General features: G+C 37.4%; 1 protein-coding gene across 6 annotated transcripts in view; it reads left to right on the plus strand.

Moving 5' to 3' along the window:
• The window catches only part of MEMO1 (mediator of cell motility 1), a 141,776-nt gene that overhangs the window by 29,196 nt on the left and 96,224 nt on the right, over positions 1-16,356 (plus strand). Inside the window, exon 1 of one of the 6 annotated variants that reach the window (XM_033425230.2) lies at positions 4,712-4,745. The exons of 4 other annotated variants lie outside the window; for them this stretch is intronic. In XM_033425230.2, the coding sequence (XP_033281121.1) occupies positions 4,727-4,745 (19 nt within the window). In that variant the 5' untranslated portion in view covers positions 4,712-4,726. Of the gene's footprint in view, positions 1-4,711; positions 4,746-8,950; positions 8,970-16,356 lie in introns of those variants that run through there. One more of the 6 variants, XM_049696347.1, reaches the window with a different exon arrangement.

The following is a 16,356-nucleotide window of genomic DNA, read 5'->3' on the forward strand; positions in this document are numbered from 1 at the left end:
TTCATTTTTAAAAATAAATTTATTTATTTTTGGCAGCCTTGGGTCTTCGTTGCTGCGCGCGGGCTTTCTCTAGTTGCAGCGATGGGGAGCTACTCTTCATTGTGGCCTGCGGGCTTCTCATTGCAGTGGCTTCTCTTGTTGCGGAGCACGGGCTCTAGGTGCACGGGCTTCAGTAGTTGTGGCTCGCGGGCTCTAGAGCGCAGGCTCAGTAGTTGTGGCACACGAGCTTAGTTGCTCTGTGGCATGTGAGATCTTCCCGGACTAGGACTCCAACCCGTGTCCCCTGCATTGGCAGGCAGATTCTTAACCACTGTGCCACCAGGGAAGTCCCCTTCTAATTTTTTTAAATAGCCATTTTAATGAGTGTGAAGTGGTATCTCACTGTGGTTTGACTTATGTTTCCAGATCACAAATGATGTTGAGCATCTTTTTATGTGCTTATTGGCCATTTGTATATCGTCTTTGGAGAAATGTTTTTTCAGGTCTTGCATGTTTTCAAAATTGGGTTGTTTGTCTTTTTATTGTTGAATTCTTTATGTATTTTAGCTATTAATTCTTTGTCAGATACACGAGTTGCAAATATTTTCTCCCATTCTGTAGGTTGTATTTTCACATTCTTGACAATATCTTTTCATGTACATAAGTTTTTAAAAATTTATTTATTTATTTATTTGGTTGTGTTGGGTCTTAGTTGCAGTATGCGAACTTCTAGTTGTGGTATGTGGGATCTAGTTCCCTGACCAGGGATCGAACCCAGTCCTCCTGCATTGGGAGCGTGGAGTCTTAGCCACTGGACCACCAGGGAAGTCCCCCCCCAAAGTTTTTAATTTTGATAAATTCATGATAAAGAATCCACATTAAAACCATCAGGGCTAATAAAGGATACAAGAGCAAGAAGCAAAAAGCAACCTGCAACTAACACAACATTGTTAATGAACTATACTGCAATATAAAATAAAAATTAAAAAAAAGAAACAGCAAACAGTTGTATTTCTATTTATTAACAATGAACAATCCAAAAAGGAAATTAAGAAAACAATTTCATTCATGATAGAATCAAAATGAATACTTAGCAGTAATTTTTTAAATTGAAGTATAGTTGATTTACAATGTTGTGTTAATTTCTGATGTACAGCAGAGTGATTCAGTTATGCATATATATATTCTTTTTCATATTCTTTTCCATTGTGGTTTATCACAGGATATTGAATATAGTTCCCTGTGCTACACAGTAGGACCTTGTTGTTTATCTGTTCTATATATAATAGTTTGCATCTGCTAATGCAAACTCCCAATCCATCCTTTTCCCACCCCGTCTGTTCTCTGTGTCTGTGAGTCTGTTTCTGTTTCATAGATAAGTTTGTGTCATATTTTAGATTCCACATATAAGTGATATATGTGCTATTTGTCTTTCTCTGTCTGATTTACTTCACTTAGTATGCTAATCTTCAGGTCCATTCATGTTGCTGCAAATGGCATTATTTCATTCTTTTTTATGGCTGAGTAGTATTCCATTGTATATATGTACCACATCTTCTTTATCCATTCATCTGTTGATGGACATTTAGGTTGTTTCCATGTTTTGGTTATTGTGAATAGTGCTGCAGTGAACATTGGGGTGCATGTAATTAAGAAGCGTTTGGTTGTGCGTCTACAGTGTTTTTTTTACTTGATCCTGATAAGCATGATAGCACATTCTGAGTGTGACTGAGGATTATACTATTTGGTCAAGAAGGGTGTTAACAGACAGATTCCCTAAGACTCATTAGGAAACCAGGCTATATAACAGTGTCTGGCATTGAGTGGGTATTTAATAAATGTTTGGTTAAATGGATGAATCAGTAAAAACAAACTTAACTATAAAACTGCTTGAGCAGTGGTCTAAAATATGAAAGAGGCTGGGATCAGCTAAAGTAATGTTAACTCTTTAAAACAAACTACATTTTCAAGTACAGTAATAGGACTAATATACTGAATGTAAAAATGTTGTGAGGGCCCAGGAAGAGAATTGTTCCTTCTGTTGAAAATTATGAAAAAGAAAAACAAACTTGTATTATTTTTATTACAAAGGGAATTCAGGTATGTTAAAGAAAATTAAGAAAATATAAATATGAAGCAGAAGTAAATAACCTGTCATCCTAAAAGAACCTTTCTTAGCTTTTTTATGCCTGTATATAAAAATGGGATCATTTAAGTTTTTATATATATATAAATTTTATATATATTTCATATATATATATATATATATATATGGCTTTGTATCCTGCTGTATTCCCTTAACCATAAGTCTAACATGTACAAAACTTTCTGTTGAAATATTGGGTATTAGGAATCCTGCCAGAAAGTTTCCTGTGTAATTAGTACAGTTTTAAATGGCTAACTGGATGTAATAACTAGCTTTTCCATATATAAAAGATAGATGGTATTGAATTGTTTATAACATTTATGTAAAGTAAACATTATTAGTAAATATTAATAAAAGTATGTCATGTATGTAAGAGCAAATCAAATTGTTCAGTATTTTACATTTTTTAGTACTTTATGAACCCGTATTTTTCCATTTTTTTTAGTTTAAAATTTAAAATTTTGTTATTATGAATATACTGTACTAAACTGAACCAGGACTCTAGTATATTCTAGATTATGAGAAAGGGTTAAAAACTTGGAATGGAAATGTCCTGTTTAGGGAGAAAATGTATTTACTATCTAAAATTCTATCTATTATGGACAGTGACAATAAAATTAGGATGAAAACAAAAAGCACAAATAGAGATTAAATTATGAAACAAAACAGTTTATATGTCAGTAATTTGGGGGGAAGCATGGAGTTTGGAATGTAAGAATATGAAGTTGAGGGTAGTTTTGTAATCAAGAAGATAAAAAGTGAAAGAGGAGGAGGCCTCCTTTGTAATTAATCTGAGGCACTTGGAGGATTTATCATGCTACGATTGGTCCCTAACAGAGCAGAAACAAATAACTGGAAGGTTTGCTACCAGAAGATGGAAATCTGCTGATACCGATAGGGTAGCAGGCAGTGCAAGATTCAGAGACTTCCAGGTCAGGAGATCAGCATGAGAGTTCCTGAGCAGAGTTGGTGATCCCAGGGTAGAAGCTGTATGCAGTCAGCCCTGCTTGGGTGTAGGCAGCCCTGGGACCCTTGGTGTTAACTGAAGTCAGGCAGAGCTCAGGTCTGCAGATGCATCCTATTGCCAAGTGAGGCAGAATCAGGTACTTCACAAGATGAGATACCTGGAACTGTTTAAATGAGGTGAGATGGTTTCATGGGTTGGCTGGGGGGGGGAAGATATTTAAGGATTATAGGAAGAAATAGAATAATCTTCAATGAAGTGCTTTTATTTGCCAGATTTAGGCTTGTTACTTTCCTGTATACTCTGATTCAGTCTTTTTGAGTTAGGCTTTGTTGTGCGGGGTGTCTGAATTTTTATTAAGTACATCAGCAGTTCTCTTGAATGTGGCTCTTGGACCAGAGATTGAGACACAGAGGCAGGAGTCTTGACTGTTGACTGGCACTTGTGAGTTTGATTCCTATTACCTTATCATCCTGGTCAATCCCTCATTGTTCTGAGGCCTCAGATGGCTCTCCAAGATAATACTTGAGAACAGAGGTCAGAACAGTAATTTCATAATAACTGTTTTCAGAACATACATAAACAGCAAATCAAAAATTTAAAACCCTCTGCTAAACATTAACAGATTAAAAACCCATTAAGTTTTATTAAGAAATTATATTTTTATTAGAAATAATTACTATTGATTGCCAAATGATTGGGACCTGTTATATTAACATTTTAAAAAATATTTATTTCTTTTTGTTTTTGACTGCATTGGGTCTTCATTGCTGCACGTGGGCTTTCTGTAGTTGCTGTGAGCAGGGGCTACTCTTTGTTGCGGTGTGCGGGCTTCTCATTGTGGTGGCTTCTCTTGTTGTGGAGCATGGGCTCTAGGCATGAGGACTTCAGTAGCTGTGGCATGCGGGCTCAGTAGTTGTGGCTCGTGAGCTCTAGAGTGCAGACTCAGTGTGGCTCATGGCTTAGTTGCTCCGCGGCATGTGGAATCTTCCCGGACCAGGGCTCGAACCTGTGTCCCCTACATTGGCAGGTGGATTCTTAACCACTGCGCCACCAGGGAAACCCATATTAATATTTTTTACGTAGCAGTTTCATTTAATGAAATCATGCTGATAACTATAAAACAATTTAGTATTCATTATTTTTCTTCTTCCTTTATAGAATGAAGTCCTGCATTATCCTATATTTATACAAAGCTTTTTTCCAATTATAAAAATACTTAGTTACTGAAGAAAAAGGTACTTCCCTGGTGGCGTAGTGGTTAGGAATCTGCCTGCCAATGAAGCGTACACGGGTTTGATCCCTGTCTGGGAAGATCCCACATGCTGTGGAGCAACTAAGCCCATGTGCCCCAACTACTGAGCCTGTGCTCTAGAGCCCGCGAGCCACAGTTACAGAGCCCGTGTGCCACAACTACTGAAGTCCACGCACCTAGAGCCAGTGCTTTGCAACAAGAGAAGCCACCACAGTGAGAAGCCCGCAAATCGCAACGAAGAGTAGCCCCCACTGGCTGCAACTAGAGAAAGCCCATGCCCAGCAACGAAGACCCAACGCAGCCAAAAAATAAATAAATTCCTCACTTAAAAGAAAATAAAGTTTAAAAAAAGAACCAAACCTTTAAAAAAGAAAAAGTTAGAATGTATAGAGATGACCAAAGTAAGTAACCATAATTTGACACCCAGAAATAACTGCTGACAGAATATTGGTTTTATAGCATTTACATGTGGCAGCATTTACTAAGTTAGGTTGTTTTGCATAAATGTAATATTCTTTCCAAAGATTTTTAACTTAAATCTTTAATAAATTTTAGCTAAAACAATATAAGTGAGATTCTTGAAATGCATGTAGAGCTAGCAACAAGTGGTTTAGCTTTCTTTGGGACATGAATATTAGGCCTAGTTGTTGCTGCTGCTGCTGTTGTTGGATTTTTTAAAAGTTGAAGTGTAGTTGATTTACAATATTGTGTTAGTTTTAATGGCAAACAGTTATGAGAGAAGAAGGTTGTAAATATCATCCATTATTCAAAAGAAGGGTGTTTGTTTTGAACTCTAAAGATAATCACCAAATAACCAGTAGCAGTAACTATCACTGTCTGGTGACCAGCAAGTTTGTATTAAAATAAGTCTGCATTTAAGCAAGAAGGTACACAGAGCATAGATACTCTGTATAAACTGGGAATGAAGGGATGGTATTAGGAAAGAGGAGTTAACTGCATGTGGAGTTTGGAGATTTTCTTTATTTTCTCACTTTTTAAATAAGATTGGGCCAGTTGAGCTAGTGTTTGTTTAGTACTTTAGGAAAGGGTTAAAAGAGTTGGTTTTAAGGAAACATATGTTTTTATATGTGTTATTCCAGTTAATTTTAAACCACCCCATGTAAGGCAAGTGTTTTATCCTCATTTTTATGGAAGAGGAAACAAGGGAAATCCCTGGCGGTACAGTGGTTAGGACTCCGCACTTCCACTGCAGGGGGCACGGGTTCCATCCCTGGTTGGGGAACTAAGATCTCGCATGTGTGCAGCGTGGCTGATTAAAGAAAAAAAAAAAAGTGGAAACAAAGTCAGAAAGTTTTTTGTTCAAGTCACACACTCAGGTATTTCTGGCTTTGTCTCCATTTCTTTCCCTCATGTTTATGGTGTTCTGATTTCTAAAGTTCTTTCCAACTCTAAAAATCTGTGACTTTAATGAAGTGGAGAGAACAGTATAATGAATTTCCATTTACCTAACATGGAACTACAAAATTATTAGCCCATTACCTGTGTGTTTCGTCTATACCATTTATGGTTGCCCCCACATCGTATTCCCCCCACATTACTTTAACACACGTCCCAGCATAACATTTCATATGCACACATTTCAGTATATACCTCTAAAAGAGAGAAACTATTTTTAAAAAATTTAAAACATCACCATAGTAATATTATCACTGTTAAAAAACCATTAATTCCCTCATTTCCAGTTAATGCTCACATTTTCCTGATTGTCATAATTTCTTTTAAAACTGTTTTTAAGGTGGGATTTAAGTAAGGGCTATGTACATTGCAATTGGTTGATATGTCTCATTAAAAATTATTATTTTATTGTTATTTTAAAAATAGATTTTGTTTTGAACAGTTTTATCTTCGTAGCAGAATTGAGCAGAAGGCACAGAGCTTTACGATATAACTCCTGGATGTCCACTTGTTCCACCACCATTTGTTGAAAAGATTATCTTTTCTTCACTGTATTGCCTCTGTTCTTTTGTTGAAGATCAGGTGACTGTACTTATGTGGATTCTTTCCTGGGTTCTCCATTCTATTCCATTACTTGATTTGTCTGTTCTTTCACCAATACCACACTTGATTATTGCAACTTTATATTAACTCTTGAAGTTGGGTAGTGTCAGTTCTTAGTCCTCCAACTTTGTTCTTTTCCTTCAGTATTGTACTGGCTCTTCTGTGTCTTTTGCCTCTTCATATAATCTTCAGAATCAGTTTGTTGATATCCACAAAATAACTTGCTGGAATTTTGATTGGGATTGCATTGAATCTATAGGTCAAGTTGGGAAAAACTGACATCTTGACAATATTGAGTCTTCTTATCAGTTTTGTAGTTTTTCTCATATAGATCTTATACATATTTTGCTGGATATATACCTAAGTATTTCTTTTTGTGGGGTGGTACTGTAAATAGTATTGTGTTTTAATTTCAGATTCCACTTGTTCATTGCTGGTATGTAGAAAAGCAATTGACTTTTTAATTTTAGCCTGTCCTGCAGCCTTGCTATAATCGTTTTTTATTTTTATTTATTTATTTATTACTTTTTAAAATTAATTAATTTATTGGCTGTGTTGGGTCTTCGTTGCTTCACGCGGACTTTCTCTAGTTTTGGTGAGTGGGGTCTACTCTTCGTTGTGGTGCGCAGGCTTCTCATTGCAGTGGCTTCTCTTGTTGTGGAGCACGGGTTCTAGGTGCGTGGGCTTCAGTAGTTGTGGCGTGTGCGCTCAGTAGTTGTAGCTCACAGACTCTAGAGTGCAGGCTCAGTAGTTGTGGCGCACAGGCTTAGTTGCCCTGTGGCATGTGGGATATTCCTGGCCCAGGGCTTGAACCTATGTTCCCTGTGTTGGCAGGTGGATTCTTCACCACTGAGCCACCAGGGAAGTCCCCCGCTTTTTAATTTCAGGAATTTTTTGGTTGACTCTTGGATTTTCTCCATAGGTGATCATGTCATTTGCTTAGAAGAACAATTTTTATTCTTTCTTCCCAATCTGTATACTTTTATTTCCTTTTCTTGTCTTAATGTATTAGGTAAAATTTCTTGTACTGTGTTGAAAAGCAGTGATGAGAGAGGGGCATCCTTGTCATGTTCCTGACATTGTCTTTTTAAATCTACATATTCCTCCTCTATCTTACTCATTCTTTCTTTCCCCCTCCTTGCAGTTTTGCTACTGTGTTGTTGAAGAAACTGGATATTGTGATTTTTAGTAATTCCCATAGACTGGATTTTGGTAATTGCATCTCCGTGGTGGTGTTCAACATATATTTCTCTCCCAGTATTATATAAATTTTGGTAATTAGATCTAGAGCAACACTGTCCAATATAAATATAATGAAAGCCATAAATTTTAGCCACATATCGGTTATTTGAAATTTTTATGGTATACACTTCAAAAAAAAGTAAAAAAAAGAAACAGGTGAAATTGGTTTTAACATATTTTTTTAATCCATTATATCCAAAATGTTATCATTTCAATGCATAGCCTATTTAATTATTGAGATATTTCACATTGTTTTGGTATTAAATCTTAGAAATCTGGTTTGTATTTTACACTTATATCACATCTCAATCAGGATTAGCCACCTTGCAAGTACGCGATAGCCACATGTGGCTAGTGACTCCTGTATTGAGTAGCACAGATCTAGAGACTTCATCAGGTTTAGACTTTTTTTTTTTGGTCAGGAAATAAGGCATGTCTGGTTGTCTGTTTTGGTGATGTTGGTAGTCATTCATGATCATTGTTTAGATCTATTAATTCGTTAAGGCTTATAAAGTGGTGATATTTTTATTATTCTACCTTCATTTATTATCTGTAATACTTCTTTAAAGGGATATTTTCTATCCTCAGTTGTTTTGGCTACCCAAAGGAAAAATTAGTATAGAAAAAGTGAGATGAGTAATGCTTGATTCTTTTTCTTTATTTACCAGTTATCAAAATAATGAGTTGGATCCCTAGCAGTATCCAAAGGTAACCAGCAAATTTCTTTCTTCAAGTGTCATTGTAAACTCATAGAATTAAAAGATTCTCGGGACTTCCCTGATGGCCCAGTGGTTGAGAATTTGCCTGCCAATGCAGGGGACACAGGTTCAATCCCTGGTCCGGGAAGATTCCACATGCTGTGGAGCAACTGAGCCCTTGAGCCACAACTACTGAATCCCACGTGCCACAACTGCTGAAGCCAGCGCACCTAGAGCCTGTGTTCCACAACAAGAGAAACCACCACAGTGAAAAGCCTGCACACCGCAAGGAAGACCCAACACAGCCAAAAAAATAAAAAAATAAATAAATAAAAAAATAGAAGATACTCAGATTGTCTCACCTTTAGCCAGTGGGAGCCTCATTAAGCTGGCTCTTATGTCCTTTTGACATGGCCCTAATAGTCTTTGACGGCTTTCTTGCTTTCTGGTGTATTAGTCTGTATTCTCCAGAGAAACGCAACCAGTAGGACATAGGATATATGTATCTGTATCTATATATATTTATATACATATGTAAATATATATAAAGAGACTTATTATAATGAATTTGTTTATGCAGTTTTGGAGGCTGACAAGTCCCAAGATCTGCAGTTGGCAAGCTGGAGGCCCAGGAAGGATGATGATGTAGTTCCAGTCAAGAATCCAGTAAGCTTGAGACCCAAGGGGAGCAATTGTTTTAGTTTGAGTCTGAAGGGAGGGGAAAAACCAGGGTGCAGCTTGAAGGCTTTATGCAGAATTCCCTCTTACTTGTGGGAGGGTCAGCCTTTATCTTTTATTCAGGCCTTCAACTGTTTGAGGAAGGCAATCTGCTTTACTTGTTTCTTTCTTTTTTTTTTTTAATGAATTTATTTATTTATTTATGGCTGTGTTGGGTCTTCGTTGCTGCCGCGGGCTTTCTCTAGTTGGGGCGAGCAGGGGCTACTCTTCGTTGCAGTGCTTCTCATCGTGGTGGCTTCTCTCGTTGCGGAGCACGGCCTCTAGGCGTGCGGGCTCAGTAGTTGAGGCTTGCGGGCTCCAGAGCACAGGCTTAGTAGTTGTGGTATGGGGCCTTAGTTGCTCCGTGACATGTGGGATCTTCCTGGACCAGGGCTCGAACCTGTGTCCCCTGCATTGGCAGGCGGATTCTTAACCACTGCGCCACCAGTAAAGTCCTGCTTTACTTGTTTACAGATTCAAATGTTAATCTCATCTAGAAAAACCCTCTGGGTGCACCCAGAATAATGTTTGACCAAACGTCTGGCACCCCATGATTCAGTCAAGTTGACATATTAAATTAACCACTGCAACTGGTATAACATGTTCCAGGCTTAATTTTACATTTCCTTCCCCAGATGTGGAATCCACCATTTTCCTGAGGAGCCCAGATCTTTACTCTCTTAAACAAAATCAGAGTAGCAAAATCTTCTAAATAATGTTGGCAGTTAGTAAGTGCCATCTAATGGTTCTTTTTTTCTTTTATTGGAGTATAATTGCTTTGCAATGTTGTGTTAGTTTCTGCTGTACAATGAAGTGAATCAGCTCTATGTATGTATAATCCCCTCCCTCTTGGACCTCCCTCCCCACCACATCCCACCCATCTAGGTCATCACAGAGCACCGAGCTGAGCTCCCTGTGCTATACAGCAGGTTCCCACTAGCTACCTATTTTACACATGCTAGTATAGTTATGTCAAACCTAATCTCCCCATTCATCCCACCCTCCCCTTCCCCCACTGTGCCCACACATCCATTCTCTACGTCTGTGTCTCTATTCCTGCCCTGCAGATAGGTTCATCTGTACCATTTTTCTAGATTACACATATATTTGTTTTTCTCTTTCTGACTTACTTCAACCTGTATGACAGACTCTGGGTCCATCCACATCACTACAGATGACCCAATTTTGTTCCTTTTTATGGCTGAGTAATATTCCGTGATATATATGTACCATATCTTCTTTATCCATTTATCTGTTGATGGACATTTAGATTGTTTCCGTGTCCTGGCTATTGTAAATAGTGCTGCAGTGAACATTGGGGTACATGTGACTTTTTGAATTATTGTTTTCTCAGGGTATATGCTCAGTAGTGGGATTGCTGGGTCATATGATAGTTCTATCTTTAGATTTTTAGGGAATCTCCATACTGTTGTCTACGGTGGCTGTATCAATTTACATTCCCACCAGCAGTACAAGAGTGTCCCTTTTCTCCATACCCTCTCCAGCATTTATTGTTTGTAGATTTTTTGATGATGGCCATTCTGACTGGTGTGAGATGATATCTCATTGTAGTTTTGATTTGCATTTCTGTAATAATTAGTGATGTTGAGTATCTTTTCATGTGTTTTTTGGCCATCTGTATGTCTTCTTTGGAGAAATGTCTATTTAGGTCTTCTGCCCATTTTTTGATTGGGTTGTTTGTTTTTTTGATATTGAGCTGCATGAGCTATTTGTATATTTTGGAAATTAATCCTTTGTCCATTGCTTTGCTTGCAAATATTTTCTCCCATTCTGAGGGTTGTTTTTTCATCTTGTTTATGGTTTCCTTTCCAGTGCAAAATCTTTTAAGTTTAATTAGGTCCCATTTGCTTATTTTTCTTTTCATTACTCTAGGAGGTGGGTTAAAAAAGATCTTGCTGTGATTTATGTTAAAGAGTGTTTTTCCCATGTTTTTCTCTAAGAGCTTTATAGTTTTCTCTAAGAGCTTTATAAAAAAAATACATTTAGGTCTTTAATCCATTTTGAGTTTATTTTTGTGTATGGTGTTAGTGTTCTAACTTCATTCTTTTACATGTAGCTGTCCAGTTTTCCCAGCACCACTTATTGAAGAGGCTGTCTTTTCTCCATTGTATATTCTTGCCTCCTTTGTCATAGATTAGGTGATCATAGGTACGTGGGTTTATATCTGGGCTTTCTGTTCTGTACCATTGATCTATATTTGTTTTTGTGCCAGTACCATACTGTCTCGATTACTGTAGCTTTGTAGTGTAGTCTGAAGTTGGGGAGCCTGATTCCTCCGGCTCCATTTTTCTTTCTCAAGATTGCTTTGGCTATTTGGGGTCTTTTGTATTTCCATACAAATTGTAAAGTTTTTTGTTTTAATTCTTTGAAGAATGCCATTGGTAATTTGATAGGGATTGCATTGAATCTGTAGATTGCTTTGGGAAGTATAGTCATTCTCACAATATTGATTCTTCCAATCCAAAAACATGGTGTATCTCTCCATCTGTTTGTGTCATCCTTGATTTCTTTTATCAGTGTTTTATAGTTTTCTGAGTACAGATCTTTTGCCTCCTTAGGTAGGTTTATTCCTAAGTATTTTATTCTTTTTATTGCAATGGTAAATGGGATTGTTTCCTTAATTTCTCTTTCTGATCTTTCGTTGTTAGTGTATAGGAAGTCCTAGCCATGGCAATCAGAGAAGAAAAAGAAAAGGAATACAAATTGGAAAAGAAGAAGTTAAACTGTCACTGTTTGCAGATGACATGATGCTATACAGAGAAAATCCTAAAGATGCCGCCAGAAAACTACTAGAACTAATCAATGAGTTTGTTAAAGTTGATGATTCTTTTAATGATGAAAGTACATTGAGATTCATACTTCGCAAAGCTTTACTTTAAAAGGCTTTGTTGGGAATTCCCTGGTGTTCCAGTGGTTAGGACTCGGCGCTTTCACTGTGGTGGCCTGGGTTCAGTCCCTTGTCAGGGAACTAAGATCCCACAATCTGCGCAGCCAAAAAAAAAAAAAAAAAGTCTCTGTTTCAGGATTTTTATCAAGAAAGGTGTACTTTCTTAAGAGTAATTAAATTCTCTTATATGTTACTTAATTTTGTTCTTTTCTCACTTTTGGGAAAGAGGTTCTTGATGTCTGCTCAGTCATTCCTACCTTGATCTTTCTTAGTTTCTGATATAACATTTGAGGAAAGTGTAGAATGAAACTGATGGCATGGAGTCATACCTAGTAAAATGCATATAAAATGATTGATAATTATCTTCTTTAAGCATCAACCTAAACAATTCTACCTCTTAGTATGTTACAGTAACCTGGAATTACAGACATAATTGAGTTTACCCTCTTCATTTTACAGGAAAGGAAGTTGAGGCCTGGATCTGTAGGAAAGCTAGTATTGTCACCTGGATCACTTGCATCTCAGAGTTGGCATTGTGCTGTGAAGTAGCACAACCTCACAGTTCAGAGACAGACCGATATGGCTCAGAGATCTTGACATTGCCGTTTATTAGCTGTATGAACTTGAGGAAAGTTTGTTTTTTTTTTTTTGGCTGCGCCACGTGGTGTGCAGGTTTTTCGTTCCCCAACCAGGAATCGAACCCGTGCCCCCTGCGGTGGAAGTGTGGAGTCTTAATCCCTGGACCACCAGGGAATTCCCAAGGAAACTTTGTTTTTTAAATGTATTTGTAAGCTAGAGATAATAACTATGTCATATGATTACTATGACAGTTAATCAAGAGTAACATTTTAAGGAACCCGGTACTATGCCTGTCACATTGCAGGTACACTATAAATTCTGTTTTTTTCCTGTCCCTCTTGTTTGCAGTTTCTTTTCTTGCCTCCTGTTTGAACTGAACATCAGATATACCTAAAGTAGCTGAAAACAGCATGCTTTTGTTGCATGTATTACCTTGTTCATGGTATTTACTTAACAAATTTTTTCTTTATTGGAATAAAAAATTTGGTCTGCTCCTTTTCTGAACTTTCTGGATGACAGTTACTGAAGTTCAAATTGAGAAGATTTACTTTTATTCTGAAGTACTTTAAAATAATTTTGGTTGTTATATCCCCATTTATTGTAATTATTGACTATTAATCAAAAATATTTTAACTTATATTTTATGTGTCATCAGGGTAAACTGTAATCATGTTCATGCTTGTATTCTGCTCCAGGAAACAGGATTGTTAGAAAGGCCATTATTAATAGATACTGAAAGGTTGCTTTTATGTCCTTAGTTGAAATCTATACTACCAATACCAAATGCTAATATTTTTAATTATCACTCTCCTTTTTAACACGAAATGTTGGCTTACATTTCTGTAGAACTAGCTACAGCATTGTTAACCTATAATACCTGTTTATTTTTATTTATTTATTTTTAAAATAAATTTATTTATTTATTAATTTTAAAATATTTGGCTGCATTGGGTCTTCATTTTTGCACACGGGCTTTCTCTACTTTTGGTAAGCGGGGGCTACTCTTTGTTGCGGTGTACAGGCTTCTCATTGCTGTGGCTTCTCTTGTTGCGGAACATGGGCTCTAGGCGCATGGGCTTCAGTAGTTGTGACGCACGGGCTCAGTAGTTGTGGCTTGCGGGCTCTAGAGCACAGGCTCAGTTGTCGTGGTGCATAGGCTTAGTTGCTCCGCGGCATGTGGGATCTTCCTGGACCAGGGCTCGAACCCGCGTTCCCTGCATTGGCAGGCGGATTCTTAACCTCTGCGCCACCAGGGAAGCCCAGCAGGCAGATTCTTAACCACTGCACCACCAGGGAAGTCCCTGTAATACATGTTTAAATGTGAATGTGTAGAGAAAATCTTAGAAGGTGTTTATCTTCCAATAAATACACTCTCAGATTCAGGTTGTTTGCTACCTATTTGGATAAAATTCCAAAAGCATACCCGAATGTTGATTTTCCCATGGCATTAATAGATGGCTTTCTTTATTGAGAGGTATAAAAATATGATTACTAATGCCTAAGGTTATATTTCATAAAGTGAGTAAATTGATGTATTTGAAGTGTTGGAGACCTCAGATTGGGAGGCCTAGAGGTGATGAAAAAGAAGGCAATGATAATTGCTTTCAATTCTTCTTGGATTGGTTTTCATTTGATGACTCCATTTTCTTGTAACTCATCTTGTCTGTAACTACTTGTAAATGCAAGTTTTACCCCCAGCCACTGAACACTAATTGCTCCAAGGTTACTGATTTCTCATAATCAGCAAATACTACATTGATTGGCATTTTTTCTGTTCTCATCATGCTCATTCATTAGAGACCATTGGATTCTGCTAATCTTCCTGAAGATCTTACCTCTTTGCTTTCCTTGTACTGTATTTTCCCTCTATTTCTTGTGCTGCACCTCTTTCCCCTCCTTCACTGGCTCAACTTCTTACTCATATCTGTATCCTAAGCCTCAGATTTTTAACATTTGTGTTGTCAACATCAATCTGTACACATTTAGGCAGTTCCTATCCATTCTTGTCTTTCACCTCCTTAATTAAATGACTCTGAATTCTTTGTTTCTGTCCTTGATCCTTTATTTTTCTGTACTTAAGACTCTTATTCTTTACCAATTGCATATCTTTACCTGGTTGCCTTATTGTCTGCTAAAACTTTCAGTGTGTCTAAGTCAAAGTCTTCATCTTGGAACAAACTTCCTGGTCTTCAGTCTGTCACTGATAGTGGTACTGTCACTTATCCAGCTCCCAAGTTTAGTCATCATTGATTCTTTCACTCACCCCTTTCCAATTTATTCAGGCACAAAATTCTATATTCTCATTTTGCTAACACAATTTGGGAAATGTTGGCTTATAGAATTAAGATTGGTTGTGTAGTTATCTATATTTCTTTTGAATTGGCATAAGTGTAGAGGAGTTTGGGAGGGAGTTTTTATTTCTTTAATAGAATTTTTGTGGTGGCTCTGGTTTAAAAGAAAGTGCCAGTGGTATTGTCTAAGGCCTCTTAAAGGTGCTAGTGCCTGAGTATGGCTGAGCCTGTCAAAACTTTTCTGGTATGATCTGGGAATGGGAGAGGTGCCACTTGGGTTTAAACCCAGGTATTCTTCAATCTGGGCAGCTTTTACATTAACACATTTGTTTCAGTGTTAGACAGTTTGATGAAAACAGTACAAAGGGGCTTCCCTGGTGGCGCAGCGGTTGAGAGTCTGCCTGCTGATGCAGGGGACATGGGTTCGTGCCCTGGTCTGGGAAGATCCCACATGCCGCGGAGTGGCTGGGCCCGTGAGCCATGGCCGCTGAGCCTGCGCGTCCGGAGCCCGTGCTCCGCAACAGGAGAGGCCACAACAGTGAGAGGCCCACGTACCGCAAAAAAAAAAAAACAACAAAAAACAGTACAAAGGATATGGAAAGGGTTTGGCAGAGTGGATGCACATGCACATACCTCAACTTCCGTGTTGAACCATATCCTTTTGTTTCCAAACTTAATTTTCTCCCTAAATCATCAATCTCAGAACTTGGAAATCCTTTTATCTTGATGGCTGTTATGACCGACTATCTTTTTCTTTTCTGCATATCTGATACCTGGTATGCCCATCTCTCAGTCCACATTAGGCATGTTTTCTTGGCTAGTTATCAAGTAAAAACTTGCTGAGATTCTTTTTGTTTGCATCTTATGGTTGCAAAATCAGAAACATAATTCTTTAGATGGATGAGCTGGCATATGCAGTACCAACGCTTAGTGAAAGAAGGAAACAGGCCTCAAACATGCCACAAGAGTACAAAAACAAAACTTGCATTAGATTATAGTTAATTACTTCAAAAAGTAATTTGACTTTTCTAGATTATCTGGTACATGATTGCTGAGGAACTCAGAGTGGAGAATAACTCTAGTCCTTGATAGACAAATTAAAAAAAAAAAAAACTGTTGAAAGCATTGCGTTTTCAATGGAGAAGAATTATAAAGAAAGATATTAATAATCAACTATACTTCAATAAAAATAAATAAACTAAAATAATATTAATAATGTGTTTAATGTTATCTTTTCTGGACCATTCTTTTCTAGAATGTTTCTGTATTCACTGATTCTATCTACCAGAAATTTGGTGATGAATGTCAAACCTAGGGAAGTGAAGTAAAAGGGGAAATCCCTTCTTGGTAACAGGGAAGTCTTGTCAGATTGGTCCATATGTATTCCAGTACTCTGATACATATTTTATTGATCAAATAGCAATTCTCAACCGTTTGGCTTTATTTATTTTAACCTAGATTATTAAGTAGGTATTGTCTTAGGTCTAACAATGATTTGTTGTTAGTTGGGTTTAGTTTTGTTTTTTTTTTTAATGTTTATTTATTTATTTGGCTACGC

Source organism: Orcinus orca, chromosome 13, assembly GCF_937001465.1.
Source record: "Orcinus orca chromosome 13, mOrcOrc1.1, whole genome shotgun sequence".
NCBI classification, from domain to species: domain Eukaryota; kingdom Metazoa; phylum Chordata; class Mammalia; order Artiodactyla; family Delphinidae; genus Orcinus; species Orcinus orca.